The sequence below is a fragment of the Podarcis raffonei genome, chromosome 3 (genome assembly GCF_027172205.1).
Source record: "Podarcis raffonei isolate rPodRaf1 chromosome 3, rPodRaf1.pri, whole genome shotgun sequence".
Classification (NCBI taxonomy): Eukaryota; Metazoa; Chordata; class Lepidosauria; order Squamata; family Lacertidae; genus Podarcis; species Podarcis raffonei.
In genome coordinates, this window is record NC_070604.1 from 104,363,027 (window position 1) to 104,381,792 (window position 18,766).

General features: G+C 45.1%; 2 protein-coding genes across 3 annotated transcripts in view; one reads left to right on the forward strand and one right to left on the reverse strand.

Moving 5' to 3' along the window:
• SRBD1 (S1 RNA binding domain 1) overlaps nucleotides 1–9,133 on the reverse strand; it is a 175,621-nt gene extending 166,488 nt beyond the window's left edge. For both annotated transcript variants that reach the window (XM_053383372.1, XM_053383371.1), the window contains exons 1-4: nucleotides 8,950–9,133; nucleotides 5,915–5,994; nucleotides 3,567–3,747; nucleotides 590–928 (exon numbers count right to left, since the gene is read on the reverse strand). In XM_053383372.1, the coding sequence (XP_053239347.1) occupies nucleotides 590–928; nucleotides 3,567–3,747; nucleotides 5,915–5,994 (600 nt within the window). In that variant the 5' untranslated portion in view covers nucleotides 8,950–9,133. The remainder of the gene's footprint in view (nucleotides 1–589; nucleotides 929–3,566; nucleotides 3,748–5,914; nucleotides 5,995–8,949) is intronic.
• Nucleotides 9,134–16,489: 7,356 nt separating this feature from the next.
• Nucleotides 16,490–18,766, forward strand: part of PRKCE (protein kinase C epsilon) — a 325,248-nt gene continuing 322,971 nt past the window's right edge. The window contains exon 1 of the mRNA XM_053383375.1: nucleotides 16,490–16,494. The gene's annotated coding sequence lies outside the window, so the exon portion shown is untranslated. The remainder of the gene's footprint in view (nucleotides 16,495–18,766) is intronic.

An 18,766-nucleotide genomic window follows, 5' to 3' on the forward strand; every position in this document is an offset into this window, starting at 1 on the left:
ATCCTAAACCATACCTGGAGATGCCAGGGATTCAAACTGGGATCTTCTGCATGCAAAGCAGATGCTCTATCACTGAGTTACATCCATTCCCAATATAAAATACTGGGAATGAGAATTAACTGCCTATAAAACTGTCGTACTTCTTTTATGAATAAGCTTTAAAACCTGTAAACCAGAATGAAGGTGAACAAGATACACCGTTCTTTTTTAATTTTTCATTATCTCCCTATCTGTGGAGTTTGTAACGCCAAGTTCTATAAACTGAAAAATAGAAACCTCCTATTCCCCCCCCATTCTGTTCACAAATATCTGAATGACCTCTTTTTGATATTCCCTCATGAAACCCAACACTAATTGTAACCTTCCTGCACCATTGCTTTTGCTCAGGGTAGGTTCTCATTAGAACAGGGGAAAGTATGCAATTTATTTTATAAAAATAAATAAAGGCTAATTTGTTTCCTGGAATACATCCAGCACTGCTATTATATACAACAGAAACCAAATTTATGCCTCGGTCCAGACCACAGGCTTTCTTTATGCTGCAACAGGTTTATGTGAGCTTTGTTATGAAAGGGAAAAGATCTCATACCTGCACAATGTCCCAGTTCATTTTATGGTCTTCGTCCAATTTGGCACTCGCCGCACATTTCACAGGCTTTCCCTGAGGACATGTGGCTGATTTTGATTTTTTAAAAGGAGGCTCGTCGAATGTAAAATCTTCTTCAGACTCTTCCGACTTCACTTTTTGTTTCGTGGCGGCGGCACTTGTGGAGGGTCCTTCGGCGTTCTCCAGGCTGTGGGCTGGGCGCCCTTTCATGGGGAGCTTTGGGGCTGCGGATGTCGGCTTGACATCTTCCTCTTCTTTAGGCTGCAGCAGGTGAAACGCACCTTCGTTCCCTCCAGGAGCTGCAATAGGCACCGATGTGTCCTGCGCAAGCCACCAAAAACACATTAGGAATGCATGTTGATGAAAATAAGAGATATTAAACGTACAGACAGCATCTTAAAAAGCAGAGACATCACCTTGCCAACAAAGGTCCGTATAGTTAAAGCCATGGTTTTCCCAGTAGTGATCTATGGAAGTGAGAGCTGGACCATAAAGAAGGCTGATCGCCGAAGAATTGATGCTTTTGAATTAGAGGGGACTCTGGAGGAGGCTCTTGAGAGTCCCATGGACTGCAAGAAGATCAAACGCATCCATTCTGAAGGAAATCGGCCCTGAGTGCTCACTGGAAGGACAGATCCTGAAGCTGAGGCTCCAATACTTTGGCCACCTCATGAGAAGAGAAGACTCCCTGGAAAAGACCCTGATATTGGGAAAGATGGAGGGCACAAGGAGAAGGGGACGACAGAGGACGAGATGGTTGGACAGTGTTTTTGAAGCTACCAGCATGAGTTTGATCAAACTGCGGGAGGCAGTGGAAGACAGGAGTGTCTGGCGTGCTCTGGTCCAGGGGGTCACGAAGAGTCGGACACAACTCAACGACTAAACAGCAAAACGCACAGATGTTGCCCAGCCTAGTCACATCATGACACCAGTTTTAGCCTCGCTCCAAGAGTCATAAACGGATATGCTGGAAGCCATTTTGGATGTACAACTGTAGGGTTCTGGCCATTCCATAAGCATAACCTCAGAACAAAAATGCATCACTAATAATAATAATAATTTATTATTTGTACCCCACCCAACTGGCTGGGTCTCCCCAGCCACTCTGGGCGGCTTCCAACAAAGATTAAAAATACATTAAAATGTCACACATTAAAAACTTCCCTGAACAGAGCTTGCCTTCAGATGTCTTCTAAATGTCAGGTAGTTGTTTATCTCTTTGACATCTGATGGGCGGGTGCCACTACCGAGAAGGCCCTCTGCCTGGTTCCCTGTAGCTTTGCTTCTCGCAATGAGGGAACCGCCAGAAGGCCCTCGGTGCTGGACCTCAGCGTCCGGGCAGAACAATCGGGGTGGAGATGCTCCTTCAGGTATACTGGACCAAGGCCATTTAGGGCTTTAAAGGTCAACACCAACACTTTGAATTGTGCTCACTAAATGAATGTAACTTTGTTATTAAGTTGTTTGAGTTTAAGTTTTGTGAGGTAAAGCTTTTGAACCATATTTTTAGACAGAATTATTTTTTATTTCAATACAAGACTCAGTTTTGTTCATCTAGAGCACACACATCCAACTCCCGAGAGACTGCGATCTACTCCCAGTATAAAAAAATCTACCCACTGTCATTGGCAAGAGTTTGTTTGGGGGAGCTTTGGGGGGGGGAGTGCAAAAAAACACCCACACAACATCCTTGCCCCACTCTGCCGCCACTGCAGGGAATACAAACTTTCCCAGCGCCAGCAGCGGCAACGGAACCTAGCACCGGAGTGGGCGGACATTCAGTGCCCACTTTCTTTAATCCAACGATTGATCAGGAGCACCCCGGGGATCACTTTATTTAATCCCACGATCGACCTGGAGCACCACGGTAATCCATCTGTCGATCGCGGTCAACCGGTTGAACATGTCTGATTTGGAGGCGCAAAATTAATAACTCCAAAACAATGGCCACCGACTTGGGTGGCTTTAAAAGAGGACTGGGCAAATTCATAGAGAATAGAGCTATTGATAGCTACTAACTGCAATGGCTCGGCTCTGCTGGAAGCAACAGGAAAAGAGCTCTTGTGCTCAGGCCCTGCTTGAGGGTTTCTCACAGGCTCTGGGAGCAGGATAATCGACTTGATGGGCCATTGGCCTGATCTAGCATGCTCTTATGTTCTTCATGTGTTCAGAGTCTTTCCCATTCTCTTCCATAAGTCATGGAGTGTGAGATCCGCGCGACATAAATTCATCTGATGCCCAGAACAAAATGAAAGGTCAGATTCTGCTTGCATGAAGTTCTGTGTGCACACAGCAAAGGGTCTGCACAACTTTAGACTGTGGACTCAGGAGTCTTTTACCACTGCACTCCTGTACATCTTTACTCAGAAGGAAGCCCCATTGCATTCAGTGGGACTTTCTCCCAAATACGTAAGTATACAGTTTATAGAGAAGTAAAATTCCCCCAGGCACCTGTGAAAAACCAAACTGGGTATGAGGATCTCCAAGTGTAGACCCCTGCTTCCACAGAAATTTATTTTTACAAGGACACGGGTGGAGCTGCGGTCTAAACCACTGAGCCTCTTGCGCTTGCCAATCAGAAGGTCGGTGGTTCAAATCCCCACAAGGGGTGAGCTCCTGTTGCTCTGTCCCAGCTCCTGCCAATCTAGCAGTTCGAAAGCATGCCAGTGCAAGTAGATAAATAGGTACCACTGTGGAGGGAAGGTAAATGGTGTTTCCGTGCGCTCTGTCATTCGTCACGGTCCTCTGTGCATCAGAAGTGGTTTAGTCATGTTCGCCACATGACAAAAAAGCTGTCTGTGGACAAATACCGACTCCTTTGGCCTGAAGCGAGATGAGAACCCCATAGTAGCCCATGACTGGACTTAACCATCCAGGGGTCCTTTACCTTTACGACAATTGTTATACACTCTTTCCAATGCTTTGAAAAGTAAACTGCTTCCTAGATTCTACGACTTACCAATTCCTCTTTTACTGCCACCTTCTTGGTCCTTTTCCTAGGCACAGCTGGTTTCTTCAGGGCAGCTACAGTGGGTTTTTTTGCTCTCGACACTTTTGTTTTGGGTGCACTGGCCTTCCTTACGACTTTCTTTTTGGGCTCCCATTCCTCTTCGTGCGTTTCCTCTTCCGATTCTGAAGATCTAAATAAAGAAGGAACTGACTTTAGAGAAGCTATATGCGATTCTGTCGTGTTAAAGAAAGGGGGAGGAAAAAACAAATCTCAGTATTTGAGGCCAAGGGGCATGCAAGAGATCTCAGAGGCAAAATGGAGGGCAAGGACGGAGGTAAAAGCAACAAATTGCTGCTGCCTCTTTCTGAGAAGCGGGGTGCCCATCATGAGTAACTCAGGATTTTGAAATTGTAGTCCTATATTTGTATTCAAGTCAGCTAGCCGGCAGGGAAACAGGTAGAGGTGTGGCAGAGTGGAATGGCCTTTGCTGAGGTAACATGTGCTCTGACTGGTGTGTGATTCTGAGGAAAATTTTATGCTTGGTTGTACGTCTCTCTATGTACAAGGCGTGACATAAGAAAAAAACCTTTCTGTTACATTTCCCTTGAAATGTACGCAGCTTTTGTTCTGTTTCCTCAGCAAACTGTTATCAAGCCATTTCTCTTTGGACTCCATCTGCGTTACTCTCACTGCGAGAAGCCAAGTTACAGCAAAAACACTAACCCTAAGTTATCGGAGGTTACAAGCGGCTCACTACTTCAATCAAGAATGCCCTGACACAGTGTTACTCCATGTCATTATGGGATGCGAATCTTGTGGGACCTGCACCCTGCCTGGCAAGCAGGCCTCTTCCACCCAGCCTGGCTGACTGCAATGTGAAAGCTGTGGCGGCTAAATAGACCTCTGGTTTGAGGCATACCGCTTTTGGTTTTGTCATCATGACCTCAATATTTAAAATGTTTTTAACTTGTATGTGTTTAAATCCGGGGTTCTTTGTGGGATGTGCCTGGGAAGAGGGGGAGCAGAGAGAGTGGGGAGGGAATCGCAGTGGTTCAGGGTAGGGGGGGAGGTGTGGTGCGGGAGGTGGGGCAGGCCAGGTAAGGGGCACAGGGCACAGGCAGTTGGTGACTGTGGCCTGTGCCAGCCCCTTCTCCTACCTGGGGAATTGCGTTTGTCCTATCAGCCAACCCTCGGGTCTGTGGATGCTGTTGCCAAATGCCAGGGCAGCTCGGAGTTAAGGGCTCCCTGTTTGTGGAATGCTCTTCCCAGGGAGGCTTGCCTGGCGCCTTCATTATACACCTTTAGGCACCAGGCAAAAATGTCCCTCTTCAACCTTGGGCCATTGCCCTTTTAAATATGTTGTGAGACGGGGGATTATTGTTTTGTTGTTGTTATTTTTATTATGTATCTTGTGTTTTTTGTATATTGTAACTTTATGTTGTGAACCGCCCTGAGGTCAACGGGTGACAAATTTAATAAATCATCATCATCATCATATGGGAAATTTAAATTGGCAGTTAGCACACAGCTGCCCCACTGCTGCCACTAGGTGAGCCCAAATCACAGAGCAAGCGTTAACCCTTGTTTATTGTGATGGACACCTGGAACACTAACAGCAGCATGAGGACCAGGCCTGACAGGAATTTTTACTGTGCAGTAGGCCCGCTAATACCACTTTAGGAACGCCATCAATTACTATATCCTCCAGTGCTGACCACTAGGTTCTCTTATTGGATCACATCAATGTGGCTAAGTTGACTTGCTTCATAACACAGTGGTACCTTGGGTTTTCAAACGTCTCTGTTGATGAACATTTCAGTTTACGAACGCCGTAAACCCAGAAGTAAATGCTTTGGTTTTCAAACACAGAAGTTGAACATGCCACATGGCTTCTGCTGTGTGCAAGATCCTGAGGCCTAGCTGTCGACTGTTGAGTTTTCGGTTTTTGAACGTTTCAGAACTCAAACGGTCTTCCAGCACGGATTACGTTAGAAAACCGAAGTACCACTGTAACTACTTAAATTCAGAATGCCCCAACCGCCAACCAATGGGTGGAGGTGTAATAAAGTTTTTTTTTAATACATGGTCAGTCCAATTGAAATTTAAACTTATTTTTAAAATTTCTGTCATTTGTTCATATGAGCTATTGTTATCCAAACTGCCAGCATCTGAAACAAAAAAAGTACAAGGCACAATCATCATTTTAGATGCAGCCATAATGGACAGTTTCAATTTATTCCAATGTATTATATCCGTGTGTATACCTTTTCAAACCATACTACAGTTAGACTGATGCAACTTGTTCCAATTATGGGTAATTTCGATTTTAAAAGTACTGCACACAAATTTCAACTCACGATTTAAGGAAGGAAGGCAGCTCATCTTCTGGAATCCCTGGTTTTGGTGCTGTTCTAGTTCTTCTAGGGAGAGCCGACATCTGAAAGGTGAAATATCCAATATCAAAACACTGTTTCCCACTTCAATCAATTGGTGTAAATATAACGCTTTCAACTGCTTAACTGTGACTCTGGATACTGACAGCAGAATAGCAGGATATAAATAATAAATAATAATGTGTGATTTAGTATTCCAGATCAGGCCATAGGAGCCTGCGTTCCTTCTCTCATCCTTTCCTTAGGAGCCTACTTTCTCCTTATAGGGATAAACCACACTTAGCCGTTTACTTAAGCAATTTCAGGAAAATCTTATCTCACCTTAAGAAGTCAAATTATACAACAGATATTTGGCCAGATCAACAGCTCCCTTTAAAAAATCTCTCTTGAGCTGGGCCAACAAACAAACCAGGAACTCTTCCACTAACCATAGTTTCCAGTTTCATCTAAACCAAGAAACTATGGCTAACAGGTTCAAAACAAGTAGGCTAGGACACCAAATTTAACCCATGGCTTCATATCCCACATTGTTCTGAAGCCATAGCCATTTCTTGGCCACTTTTCACTGAGTTATACCAACCTGTCACAGCAGTGTTGAAACAACCCAGCTGGACTAGTTCTGGATTTGAACAGAGCTTCATCATATGGTCATCTCTCTGTAGTTTACTTGGGTTCCTAGCAGGCAGGAAGCAGTTGGCCATTTTAGCCTCGCTGTTTGCATAAAGAAGCAAATATCCAGCATGCTAACAGCAACCTTATTCATTTTGATTTACAAAGCCCTAAACAGCTTAGGTCCAGTGTATGTTGGGCATTGTCTGAACCTTTGTATCTTAGCTCAGTGACCGAGATCATCTGTAGGGGCATCACTGGTCGTCCCTCAAGTTGGTTTGGCTCATTTGTCAACCAGAAACCAAGCCTTCAGTGTCATCGCCCCAGTCAATAGATTCGAACTTAAAAATGGAAAGCGTAATGCTGGTGGTCAACAAAAGTTGGTTTAAAGACTGGCTTAAGGCAAATCTTTAAAAATGTAATATAAACACTGACAACTGGGAAACACTCGCCTGTGAGTGCTGAGGTTGGAGTACAGCCTTTACCAAAGGTGTCATGGGCTTTGAAGACACTCGAACTCAGGACGCAAAGGGAGAAACGTGCTAAGAGGAAGGCATGCTTGGCAAATCCACACCGGGATCAACTTCCACCCGGGAACCAATGTCCCCACTGTGGAAGGACGTGTGGATCCAGAATTGGCCTCCACAGTTACTTACAGACTCACTTTTAAAACCGTGTTTATGGAAGACGATCTTACTTGGCTACGAGTGATCGCCAAAGAAGAAGAACAAGACAATAGATTCAACAGGTGCCTGCTGAAAACGTTTCTACTCTGCCAGGGGCCTATGCAGGCAATTATGAATACATCTGTCCACAACAATTAATTGATGCCTGACTTCTTATATGGTTTTTACTATACGGTTTTATCTACTTTTGTTGTAAACCACTTTGATGGCAGCATAAAAATATTTTTATAAACATAAATTAAGGTTGTGCAAACAAGCTACAAGCAGCTGTAAGAGAAAACAGCACAAAAGAAAGCAGACGTGATTGAGAATCCCTAAAAATCCTCTCTATTTCTTTTTTTTTATCAAGTAAAACAAAGGCAGGCAGATGATTGGATGCAGCGCTTCCCTTCTTTTAAAAAACGGGAGTGCCAGGACACTGTGCATGTCCATAAGGAGGAATGGGCTGATTTTTGAGGGGGGAATAATGGAGGAGAATAGACACCAAGCCTGGGGGAGTAGCATAAAGGTACCCCTGACCATTAGGTCCAGTCACGGATGACTCTGGGGTTGCGCGCTCATCTTGCTCTATACGCCGAGGGAGCCAGCATTTGTCCGCAGACAGTTTTTTCCAGGTTATGTGGCCAGCATGACTAAGCCGCTTCTGGCAAACCAGAGCAGCGCATGGAAACGCCGTTTACCTTCCTGCTGGAGCAATACCTATTTATCTACTTGCACTTTGATGTGCTTTCGAACTGCTAGGTGGGCAGGATAGCATAGTACAGTGGTACCTCTGGTTACGTACTTAATTCGTTCCAGAGGTCCGTTCTTAACCTGAAACTGTCCTTAACCTGAAGCACCACTTTAGCTAATGGGGTCTCCTGCTGCTGCTGCGCCGTCGCCGTGCGATTTCTGTTCTCATCCTGAAGCAAAGTTCTTAATCCGAAGCACTATCTCTGCGTTAGCAGGGTCTGTAACCTGAAGCGTATGTAACCTGAAGCATATGTAACCCGAGGTACCACTGTATGGTGCAAATTACACACCAACTTCATGTTAGGCAACAAAAAGGGAAAAAATCCTGGGAAATAATAAGGCTGATCTGAGAAAGCTCAGGACAAGCAGCTGTCAAAAGGGACCAGCAAAAAGTGCATTTTGCTGCCAAGTCTCAATGAGCCCACTGAGGACCTGCTGTGGTTACACAAGAGCAAGGACAAGGCATGCCACATATGCACAGCACATGGGCACTCATATTATGAATGAACAGCATTCTTTGCCAGCCTGGCACCTTCCACGTGCTTTGGACCACAACTGCGCTGGCAGTGGCAGATGGGAATTGTAGTCCAAAGCACAGGGAGGGGAATCAGCTTGGCAAAGCCTGCTGCACAGAAATAAATTAAAGTTTGCCTCCACGGCATATGGCATTTGAAAACAAATGTGATCAAGCCTTTTATGGTGAACTGATATGGGTTTTTTTGTTTTTGTAGGAAGGCGACTCCGGTTGTCACTTGCCCTTGTATCATCACAAACGTGCAGCGATCCGACAGCCCTGGCGTTGCTTGGCTGCCTGCCTTCTTCCCCTCGCCCCGTTTTTATTCCAGAACCCACCGGGCACTCGGGAGAACCCCACACGTCTGAACGCAGCTCCCCGCTGTCGCCCCGGAAGCTCCCGAGTTCCCCGCATCCCTCCCGCTACACGCTCCTTGTTCTTCTCCTCTCCACACTCACCTTCCCGTAGCGGGTGTTCCCGGCTGCGCCAAGAGCCGGGTGTTTTGTTTTTGAAGGCGACGCCTTCTCCTTGCGCCCCTCCAATCGCGGCTACAGGCTCGGCGTTTGAAAGCGGCGCGCAGCGCCACCGGAGCCTGCGGGGGAAACCCAGGCTCTCCAAGACCCGGCAAGGCGAGCGGCGAAGGGGAGGAGCAGGAAGTGATTGCTGCGCGGCGCGACCAGGCCCCGGAACAGCCCCGGCTCCAATCAGAAAAGGAAGTTGAGCGCGCTCCGCATTACTTCGGGAGCCAAGGGCGGGGGAGGGAGGGAGTCAGGAAGGGGGATCTTCTTGTTCCCCAGCTCGCCCCTTGCCACGAGAGATACCCAGGCGCGTGCCTCTGGTGACCTGAGGATCCATAGCGATCTACGGATGAGGTCTTGCGCACAGCGCACTCCCGTGCGTAATTACGCGCGTTTTGGCTCGCTGTGCTCAATGGGAGTTTCTCGCTTGGGTGGGGAAGGTGGGACTCCGCAAGGTGTTGCTGGACCATAGCTGTCAACTTTTCCCTTTTCTTGCGAGGAATCCTATTCGGAATAAGGGAATTTCCCGTAAAAAAAGGAAAACGTTGACAGCTATGTAGCTGGACTGCAGGTCCCCTCACCGCATGGCTGGCGGTCAGAAAATGATGGGAGTTGGAGTCCAAGGACATTTGGGGGGCCAGAAGGTGCTTGTCCTGGGAAATGGGTTTAGCAGGGAGAACATCACACTTAGAATGTTGTTTAGTCGTGTCCGACTCTTCGCGACCCCATAGACCAGAGCACGCCAGGCACTTCTGTCTTCCACTGCCTCCCGCAGTTTGGTCAAACTCATGCTGGTAGCTTCGAAAACACTGTCCAACCATCTCGTCCTCTGTCATCCCCTTCTCCTTGTGCCCTCCATCTTTCCCAACATCAGGGTCTTTTCCAGGGGTTCTTCTCTTCTCATGAGGTAGCCAAAGTATTGGAGCCTCAGCTTCACGATCTGTCCTTCCAGTGAGCACTCAGGGCTGATTTCCTTCAGAATGGATAGGTTTGGTCTTCTTGCAGTCCATGGGACTCTCAAGAGTCTCCTCCAGCACCATAATTCAAAAGCATCCATTCTTCGGCGATCAGCCTTCTTTATGGTCCAGCTCTCACTTCCATACATCACTACTGGGAAAACCATAGCTTTAATTATGCGGACCTTTTTCAGCAAGGTGATGTCTCTGCTTTTTAAGATGCTGTCTAGAATAGAACACTTAGAATAGTGGTTCTCAAAGGGTGTGGTACGTCATACTGGTGTGGCAGGAGAACGTGGGCAGAGCCAAGGGGGGCAGTATTTGGAGGCATGGCCGTCATAACTAGTAGCCATCCTCCATTAACTTGTCTAATCTTTTAAAACCTCCAAGCTGCCGATACCTTGTATCAAATTCCACAGTTTAACTGTGGATTGAGCTGCCCCCATGTCTTGAACAGTTAACACAGGAAGAGCTGGGCATGACTTAACTCTTTTTCTCCCTCTGCATTTTAAACCTTAACAGTGAAATCCTGTGCGTATCTTCATCCCGTTTTGTTCAAATGGGACCTACTCTTTGGAAAGTGGATATAGGATTGAAGCCCAATTGTCCCCCAATAAATCACTCGCTTTAGGTGTTCTTTTACTGGGTTTTTTTTTTTGTAGCTTTTAATGGTTTTTTGTTTGTTTGTTTTTTGCAAAGCCAAGGTCATAAAGTACCGTATTTTTCGCTCTATAACACACACCTGACCATAACACGCACGTAGTTTTTAGAGGAGGAAAATCCGTAGGCATGCCACTCGTAGGCATTCCATCCATAACACGCACAGGCATTTCCCCTTACTTTTTAGGAGGAAAAAAGTGAGTGTTATGGTGCAAAAAATACGGTATATAATGTTTTTGCAGTTTTCTACCTTTTGGCCACTAGGTGCTGCTGTGTGCTGTCAAGCATTTATTTCCCACTTGGCAGCCCAATGTATTTTAAAACCCACAGGGCTGTGTGCGTGATTATTCATCATTATTGCTGCTACTTGAATAATTAATACCAAGAGTGTGCAGAACTCACAGTGGGGGAAGGGGACGCTTTCATGGTGGCATCTCCCTCCCTCCCACGGATTGGAGGGCGGGGTCTGTTCACGGCAGGGGAGCTTTCTGCATACCCACCTTGTGCCTCCCACGAATTACAATTGCTGGGAGAGAAATGTCTAAATATGGCTCATACTTAGCATGTATATAGCGCTTTAGAGCGTTGGTCCTCAGCTGGTGGGTCAGGAGATGCTTCTGCAGGGATGGGAAGTCCGTGGCCCTCCAGATGTCACTCAGCTTCAAATCCCATCATCCCTGACCATTAAATTACTCTGCCTGGGGCTGATGGGAGTTGGAGTCCAACACCGTCTGAGGGGGCCCACAGTCTCCTCATTCCTGGCTCACAGCTTGACCCAAGGTGGGTCACTACAGCAGCACAACCACTGACCAAATATGTGGTTTTAAAAATAAAGCAATTAAGAAGTTGATCCCCAACTGCCTGTGGGAGCTAAAGGCTCCTCAACTTGAAGACAACTCACTTTAGAGCAGGTATGGCCAAACTCTGCCCTCCAGCTGTTTTGGGACTACAATTCCCATCATCTCTGACCACTGGTCCTGTTAGCTAGGGATGATGGGAGTTGTAGTCCCAAAAGAGCTGGAGGGCCGAGTTTGGCCATGCCTGCTATAGAGGGTTCGAGATGTTTCCTATACTGTATTTCTATTTCAGTCTTCCTCTCAACAGCCATGCTGGGTAGGCCAGTGTTGTTACCCAAGTATTGCTGGCTGAAGAATAAACTAAAGATCTCACATCTGCATTATATATTTAAAGCGGTATCATCCCACATTATAGTAATGGCTTCATCCAGTGTATCCTGGGAACTATAGTTTGTTAAGAGTGCTGAGAGTTGCTAGGAGACCGCTCTTCCCCCTCGGAGTGAGAATTCCCAGCTTGGTTTAGTAATCAATCCCTCTTCCCGGGGAACTCTTAACCCTTAGGCAAAGTACACTTCCCAGGAGTCTTTGGAGGAAGCCATGACTGTTTAAAGTAGGATGATGCAATCTTAAATGTACTGTGCGGATGAGTCTTAAAGCTGAGATATAGTGGCCTGACTCTAGGTCTACAAAGGATTTGAGCCAGGGTTTTCCTGTTGCACTGCCCTGTCTCAGCAGCGATACCAACCTGTCCCTGGATTTAATATTTAAGATGAAAAATTACTGTACAAGAACAGCTGGGTCTCTCACTCACACATATTCGCTCACACACTGATTGTGTCATGTGTAGGTTATAGGCCGGAGGATTGCCAACTTAAAATAAATTTTAAAAAAACATCCATAAATAAATAAAAAACACATCCCTGCTCCTGTGCCCTGAACAGCAGGTGTTCTGCAGGATAATTATTATGCTGTGAAAAAACTACCCTAGTTAACTGCTGCATGTGTGGCTGGCTGCTCCTATTAAAGGGTCAGGAGCAGGACAGATCTCTTTGGTCAGGTAAGCTGGCAACCGTAACAGAACATTTGTCCTGAAACAACCTTTGTATTCAGGAGGGGAAGGGATATGGGATACACCCACCATCTTCCTTTCTATGTGCAGAGGTTGTGTGACTATAAATAACCCAGGCTATAAATGTAAATATTTTGCCCTCGTTAATTTGTGTGTGTGCGCGCGCAATATTTGTGATGAAAGGGTTTGGTGCGCCACAAAAATAGCTGTATGCGTCCCTGCTTCCTATGGTGCTTTGCAGCAGGACTCCGTGTCTTCCGACGAAGCAAAAGCAAACTTCATTCATCGCTTTGCATAGTTTGAAATCGTGCAGAAGCAGCGTAACTGATTGTACAATGAGAACTATGACGACAACAGTGCTTGCATGAATGAGAGGGTCCATTCAACATCGCGCTGAAGAGAACTTTCAGTAATAATGACGAAAAACATAGTCCAGTTTTCAGTGGCGTAGCAAGGTCAGGTGGTACCCAGTGGGGAAAATTTCTGGTCACCGCCCTCCCCCCCCTTGAAATTATTAAAAGAAGGGAAAATAAGATACTTACAGTTGTTATTTTCTGGTTTATTTACTTAACATTGTGAGCATAAGCACGTAAAACCTTTTTCCCTAACTTTGTTCTCTGCAAATTTTGAAATCACATCACATCAAAATCAATTTCTTTTGCTACTTTGTCACCCCCCTCAGTGATGACACCGGGGGTGGACCGCACCCCCCCCTTCCTACACCACCGCCAGTTTTAGATTGGGCATAAGACTCAAGCTCCACTAAGCCAAAACACTGGGAACTAAGGCTTATGCCTTAGCAGGTGTGTCCCGTGATGAACAATTATGTTGTGCACTGACACAAATTGGCCTTGCTTACAATTTGCCCTCCACGCACCCACTTTTCCTTGGTCCTTCAGGCCCAAATCTAGACGGGGAGGGTGGGGTGCCATGCCTGGGACCCGCAAAGTGCCAGGAGTTCGTCCTACTCTCGAGTAGGACCCTGGCAGAGACACATGCCTGACTGGCATGTTCCCTCCCTCCTGGTCTATCATTCGGGAGCTTCAAAAGCTTTCTTCAGCCTGAACATCACAGCGGCTGATGCCAACAGACATCGGCACACTTAGGGATCCACAGAGTCTTTGCAGCTTGCGTAACAGACCTCAGCAACTCAGCATTTCGGCTAATCTACTTTATTTACAGTGGTACCTCGGTTTACAGACACTTCAGGTTACAGACTCTGCTAACCCAGAAATAGTACCTTGGATTAAGAACTTTGCTTCAGGATGAGAACAGAAATCATGCAGCGGCAGCAGGAGGCCCCATTAGCTAAAGTGGTGCTTCAGGTTAAGAACAGTTTCAGGTTAAGAACGGACCTCCAGAACGAATTAAGTTCTTAACCTGAGGTACCACTGTACATATAAACGCACACGGAGCACTGCAACATGGCTCCCTCTCTCTCTAGCATCAGACAGCAAAGAGAGAAAGAACAAAGGACAATAGACCTACTTCACGGAACACAGTAACACAAACATCCTGTCACCGTCACTTCCCACTCTGTGGAGTCAAAACATACACCGTCATGTGATAGACAACAATCCCATGACTGCAATCATGGAGCAGGAATTCTAACACAAAGATTCCCCATGTTTTCCTGCTCCTGTGTTAGCTTGTGAGGCATCTGAGCCTTGCTGTACGACCAGACAAAATAATTCTGTGAGCTGATGCATGCCGATTTCTTGCCTGGCAGGGTGGGTTAAACAGAGTGACATGGGGTGCAGGACGGGTACCTTCGAATGCTGCAAGGATGGCAGTGACACTGGTGCTAATGATTTGGGTTTCCCAGCACTCCTGTGATGGCAAATGGGTAACAGTAATGAGAAACCCTAAAGCAAGTTTTGAAAATAAACCACCTTTTCCATAGAGGCATCAAGCAACAGTGCATCTTGGCAGCTTCAGGGCAATGAACATAATTGATTTTGAGCCGGAACGGGTCGCTTAATTATTTATATCTTGGTGCATTTTTAGGCCTGTTCCCTTTCTCCTCTAAAAGATGCTCTCAAGGACTTTGCACAAAATAGACGTTTGGACAAACCATAGGCCCCCGCAGGTCTTTTCTGTTGCAAGGAGGTTGTGTATGTGTGTGCAAGTGGTATGTTACAAGACGGTACCTAACCCCCCCTCCCCACTTCTTTTCAACTGCAACACCAGACCATTGTGTTCCAGTTCCACATCCACAACAAGACATTTGAACTCTCATGTCATTCAGTCTTTCTGTAAAGGTAAAGGGACCCCTGAACATTAGGTCCAGTCGTGGCTGACTCTGGGGTTGCGGCGCTCATCTCGCTTTATTGGCTGAGGGAGCCGGCGTACAGCTTTCGGGTCATGTGGCCAGCATGACTAATGGCGAACCAGAGCAGCACATGGAAACACCGTTTACCTTCCCAACAGAGCGGTACCTATTTATCTACTTACAGTTTGACGTGCTTTCGAACTGCTAGGTTGGCAGGAGCAGGGACCAAGCAGTGGGAGCTCACCCCGTCGCAGGGATTCGAACCGCCAACCTTCTGATCGGCAAGTCCTAGGCTCTGTGGTTTAACCCACAGCGCCACTCGCGTCCCTAGTCTTTCTGTAGCGGCACACAGAAAAACATCTGCAGTGAGCCTGCCTGAGGGTGGTGAAGGCTCCCTTTCCACTGTTATCCCATCCTGACAGCCACTGATGTAACAAACAGACATGGGTCAACTCACAGAACGATAAAAACAGTGAGACTCAGGTGTAAGGAAGCACATTTGTGACATTGCACAGCCTCATTGTTGATCGTGGGATACTCCCGTTAAGACATGACCCTCAACGTCCCAATCTCTCAGTTTTGTGGAGCTTGAGATGGGTTAACTCCGATACTAACCAAGCAGCATTTTAATAATTGAAGCTCTCTGGTTTTGGAATTTTTTTTACAATGTGAGACTCTAGGATTCAGCTATGCAGCCACAAATAAAACATGTTTTTTAAATAATAATTTTTATTAGTTTTCAGTTACAATAATCCAATAATAGCCTCATCATAACAGTGCCAAATTATAATACAATTACTAATAACAATCATTCTGATGCCAAATTATATAATTTAGGTGGCCCCCCGCGTGCTAGAATTGATGGTTTGATGAATTACTTTATTTCTGTGTTCCAAAATCTTATTAATTTCAATTACACTCCAGTCAAAATAACAATCTCTCATACAACAGCTGCAATATTAATGGCTTCCATTTGTATTGACACGTTAAATGATTTATAAAACTACAGGTGAAGCATTCAAACCAAATCCTTGTTTTTCCTTGTGTGGCAATTATTCTGTCTGTGATGTTTCTTCCTGTCCTTGTAAATATATTATGATGGAGAACAACAACAACCAGGAAAAGATAGACATAATATTTTACAAATAAAACGTTTTAAGTGTGTTTTAAGTGCAATATACAATGTGACACTAGATGGTTAGCTTTATGGAAAATTCAATGTATTTAAAAAAAAAAGCATTTTCAGAACAGTTTTTATATGTGTGTAGATTCCACCTCTATTAAACATGAAAGTAGCTATTTCACAAGTATTCATTTATTAATACAGTTGGTATACATGAACTTCCATTCACCCTCTAGTCTAAACTATTTGCTGCACAAGAACCTGTTGTGCAGCTTACATATAGCAGATTAATGCCACTTCGCAGCCCTACCGGTATGAACTTGGACAAAACCTTGGTCTGGAGCAATTTTACCCATAATAATAATTTTACCAATAATAATAATAATAATAATAATAATAATAATAATAATAATATATTTGTACCCCGCCCATCTGGTTGGGTTTCCCCAGCCACTCTGGGTGGCTTCAACAAAGATTAAAAATACATTAAAACATAAGTCATTAACATATAGCATCTTGCTAGCATGGGAAACAAAAGATGAGGAGGTAAAATTGGTCATGATTAAATGGGCACAAGATATAGGACATAATATACAATTTGAGGACTGGGAAAAGTTGTAGAAAATAGATTTAAATTTTACAGATTGCTCCCTTCTGAAAGAAAATTACATGAAAATGATGTATAGATGGTATATAACTCCAGTACAGATAGCACAACCTGGCACTCTCCAGAGGTTTTGGACTACAACTCCCATCAACCCCAGGCAGCATGGCCATTGAGCAAGGATTACGGGAGTTGTAATCCCAAAACCCTATGATTCTGTTCTACCACATTATGATTTAGTTGAGATTCCTGCATTGCAGAGGTTTGGACTAGATTACCCACGGTGTCCCTTCCAATTCTAGAATTCTGTGAACCTGTAGAGCTGTTCCTATTTTGAAAGGATGATCATTTCCCTTTTTAATTGCTGACAGGCACAATCTTTTGTTATGTTGGGGAAATTGAAATATACTCAGAGTCGCAAAGTGATTTCATGCTCTTTATTCAGCTCATAGTGGTGAGGAGGAATGAATAAATGTCCCCTCAAAGTATCTGCTTTATATACATTATTTACACAATGGGCTGCACATGATTGGCTAATTCCGGAATTCTACTGAAAGCCAATCAGGTTGTGGATTCACTTCTATCTGGAGCATGATTGGGTGGTTCCTGCCAACCAATCATACTGCTGCATTGTTCTAGGACCAATCAGACTGCTGCATTCTGAATCCTATTGTTCTAGGACCAATCAGACTGCTGTCTTTTGGATCCTATTGTTCTAGGACCAATCAGACTGCTGCAGTTTGGATCCTATTCAACTCAGTACATAACAGAAATACTCACATTTGCTAAAAGCTGTGAAAGCTGCCATATTTCACCGAGTTATCATGTGGGACTTTAGGATTGCAGAAGCCAGCGCAACGCTTATTTCTACCTACTTCACACAGCTGTTAATCTAATCGGGTGCTTTCGGCATGGAGAATCGGAAACCTTGCGCCATCTCAGAACTGACAACCCTGTAACCGATTTATATAAATGCATGCTTTCAATTAGTACTAATTTAGAGCCCATATTTCCTCTTTAAGAAAGAATGTAATGTTCCATCATGGGAGGAAGTTGTGAGCCAATCACTCTCCTAAATGCGTTTGGATTTTTTTTCCGGGTGGGAGACTTCAGCTATTTAGTTGTTTGGATGTCAGTCAATTACACTTAGGAAGCTCTGGTTAAATATATTTATGAAGATTTTCACATCATTAAGGCATGAAATTCAATCAGCAAGCATGAGCAGAGTAGGAGCTGCACTTAATTGGGATTTTGCCGGCGTTGGTATTCTCTCACCTCCTGGCACAGAGAAGGTGATTTTCCCTCCTTCTTCCTATAATTGCTTTCACTGGCATGGATTTTGCTGCTGGAAAATGAATTGTCCATTGGGCTGCGACCTTTTCTTTTTACTGAACTTGCTCCTAGGCCATTCAATGCAGCCTAACATTCAGACTGCCTACACACTGACCTGTCAGCATCTCAAAAATGTCGTTTTCCTCGACCCAGAATTGTTCATTTTTTCTTCAGCATGCTGCTTTCAATCTAGATTGATTCTGGATCCTGCTGGCCCCTCCAGCTTTCTTAAACAGGGAAGCAGAAGAGCTAATTTATTGCATTTATATCCTACCTTCTTCTAAAAGGAATACATGGATCATCATCCCCCCCTCCCGTTAATCGCTACGACGACCCTGTGAGGTACTTGAAGAGGCTGCAACTGCCTCAAGGTCACCCCGTGAGCTTCATGACTGAGTGTGGATTTGAACCCTGATCTCCCAGGTCCTAGTCCTACACTCTAACCTTAGGCAAGCTAAGGCCTGAAGGAAGGGACGGTTTAGCTCTGTAGCAATATAGATTGCCTGAGCAAGCTTTGGCTTTAGATTCCAATAAAGATTGCTTAAGCAGGTTTGGCTTGTGACACTGGTCAAGTAAAGAATAAGAGGAGCCACGTAGGCTCAAAAGACAGGGAAATGGGTAAGGAACGTGCTTAACGTGATTATCCTCCTAAGGTGTGCCTATAGGTTGGCAATTGGTGATTGGTGGAAGGAAGGTGTACCTATAGGTTGGCAATTGGTGATTGGTGGAAGGGAGGTGTACCTATAGGTTGGCAATTGGTGATTGGTGGAGAAATGTGTACCTACAGTATAAGAATGCCTGCCAAATGCCATGTATTTACAGCCAGTCTTTCAGAATTTATTCTGCTGGTTGTCTCTGTGCACAGATAATAAACTGCTTTTCTCCAAAGAAGATTTTGCTTTCCTGGTACTTTTGTTCCCTCCAAGGTCCGGGGATGGCGTGGC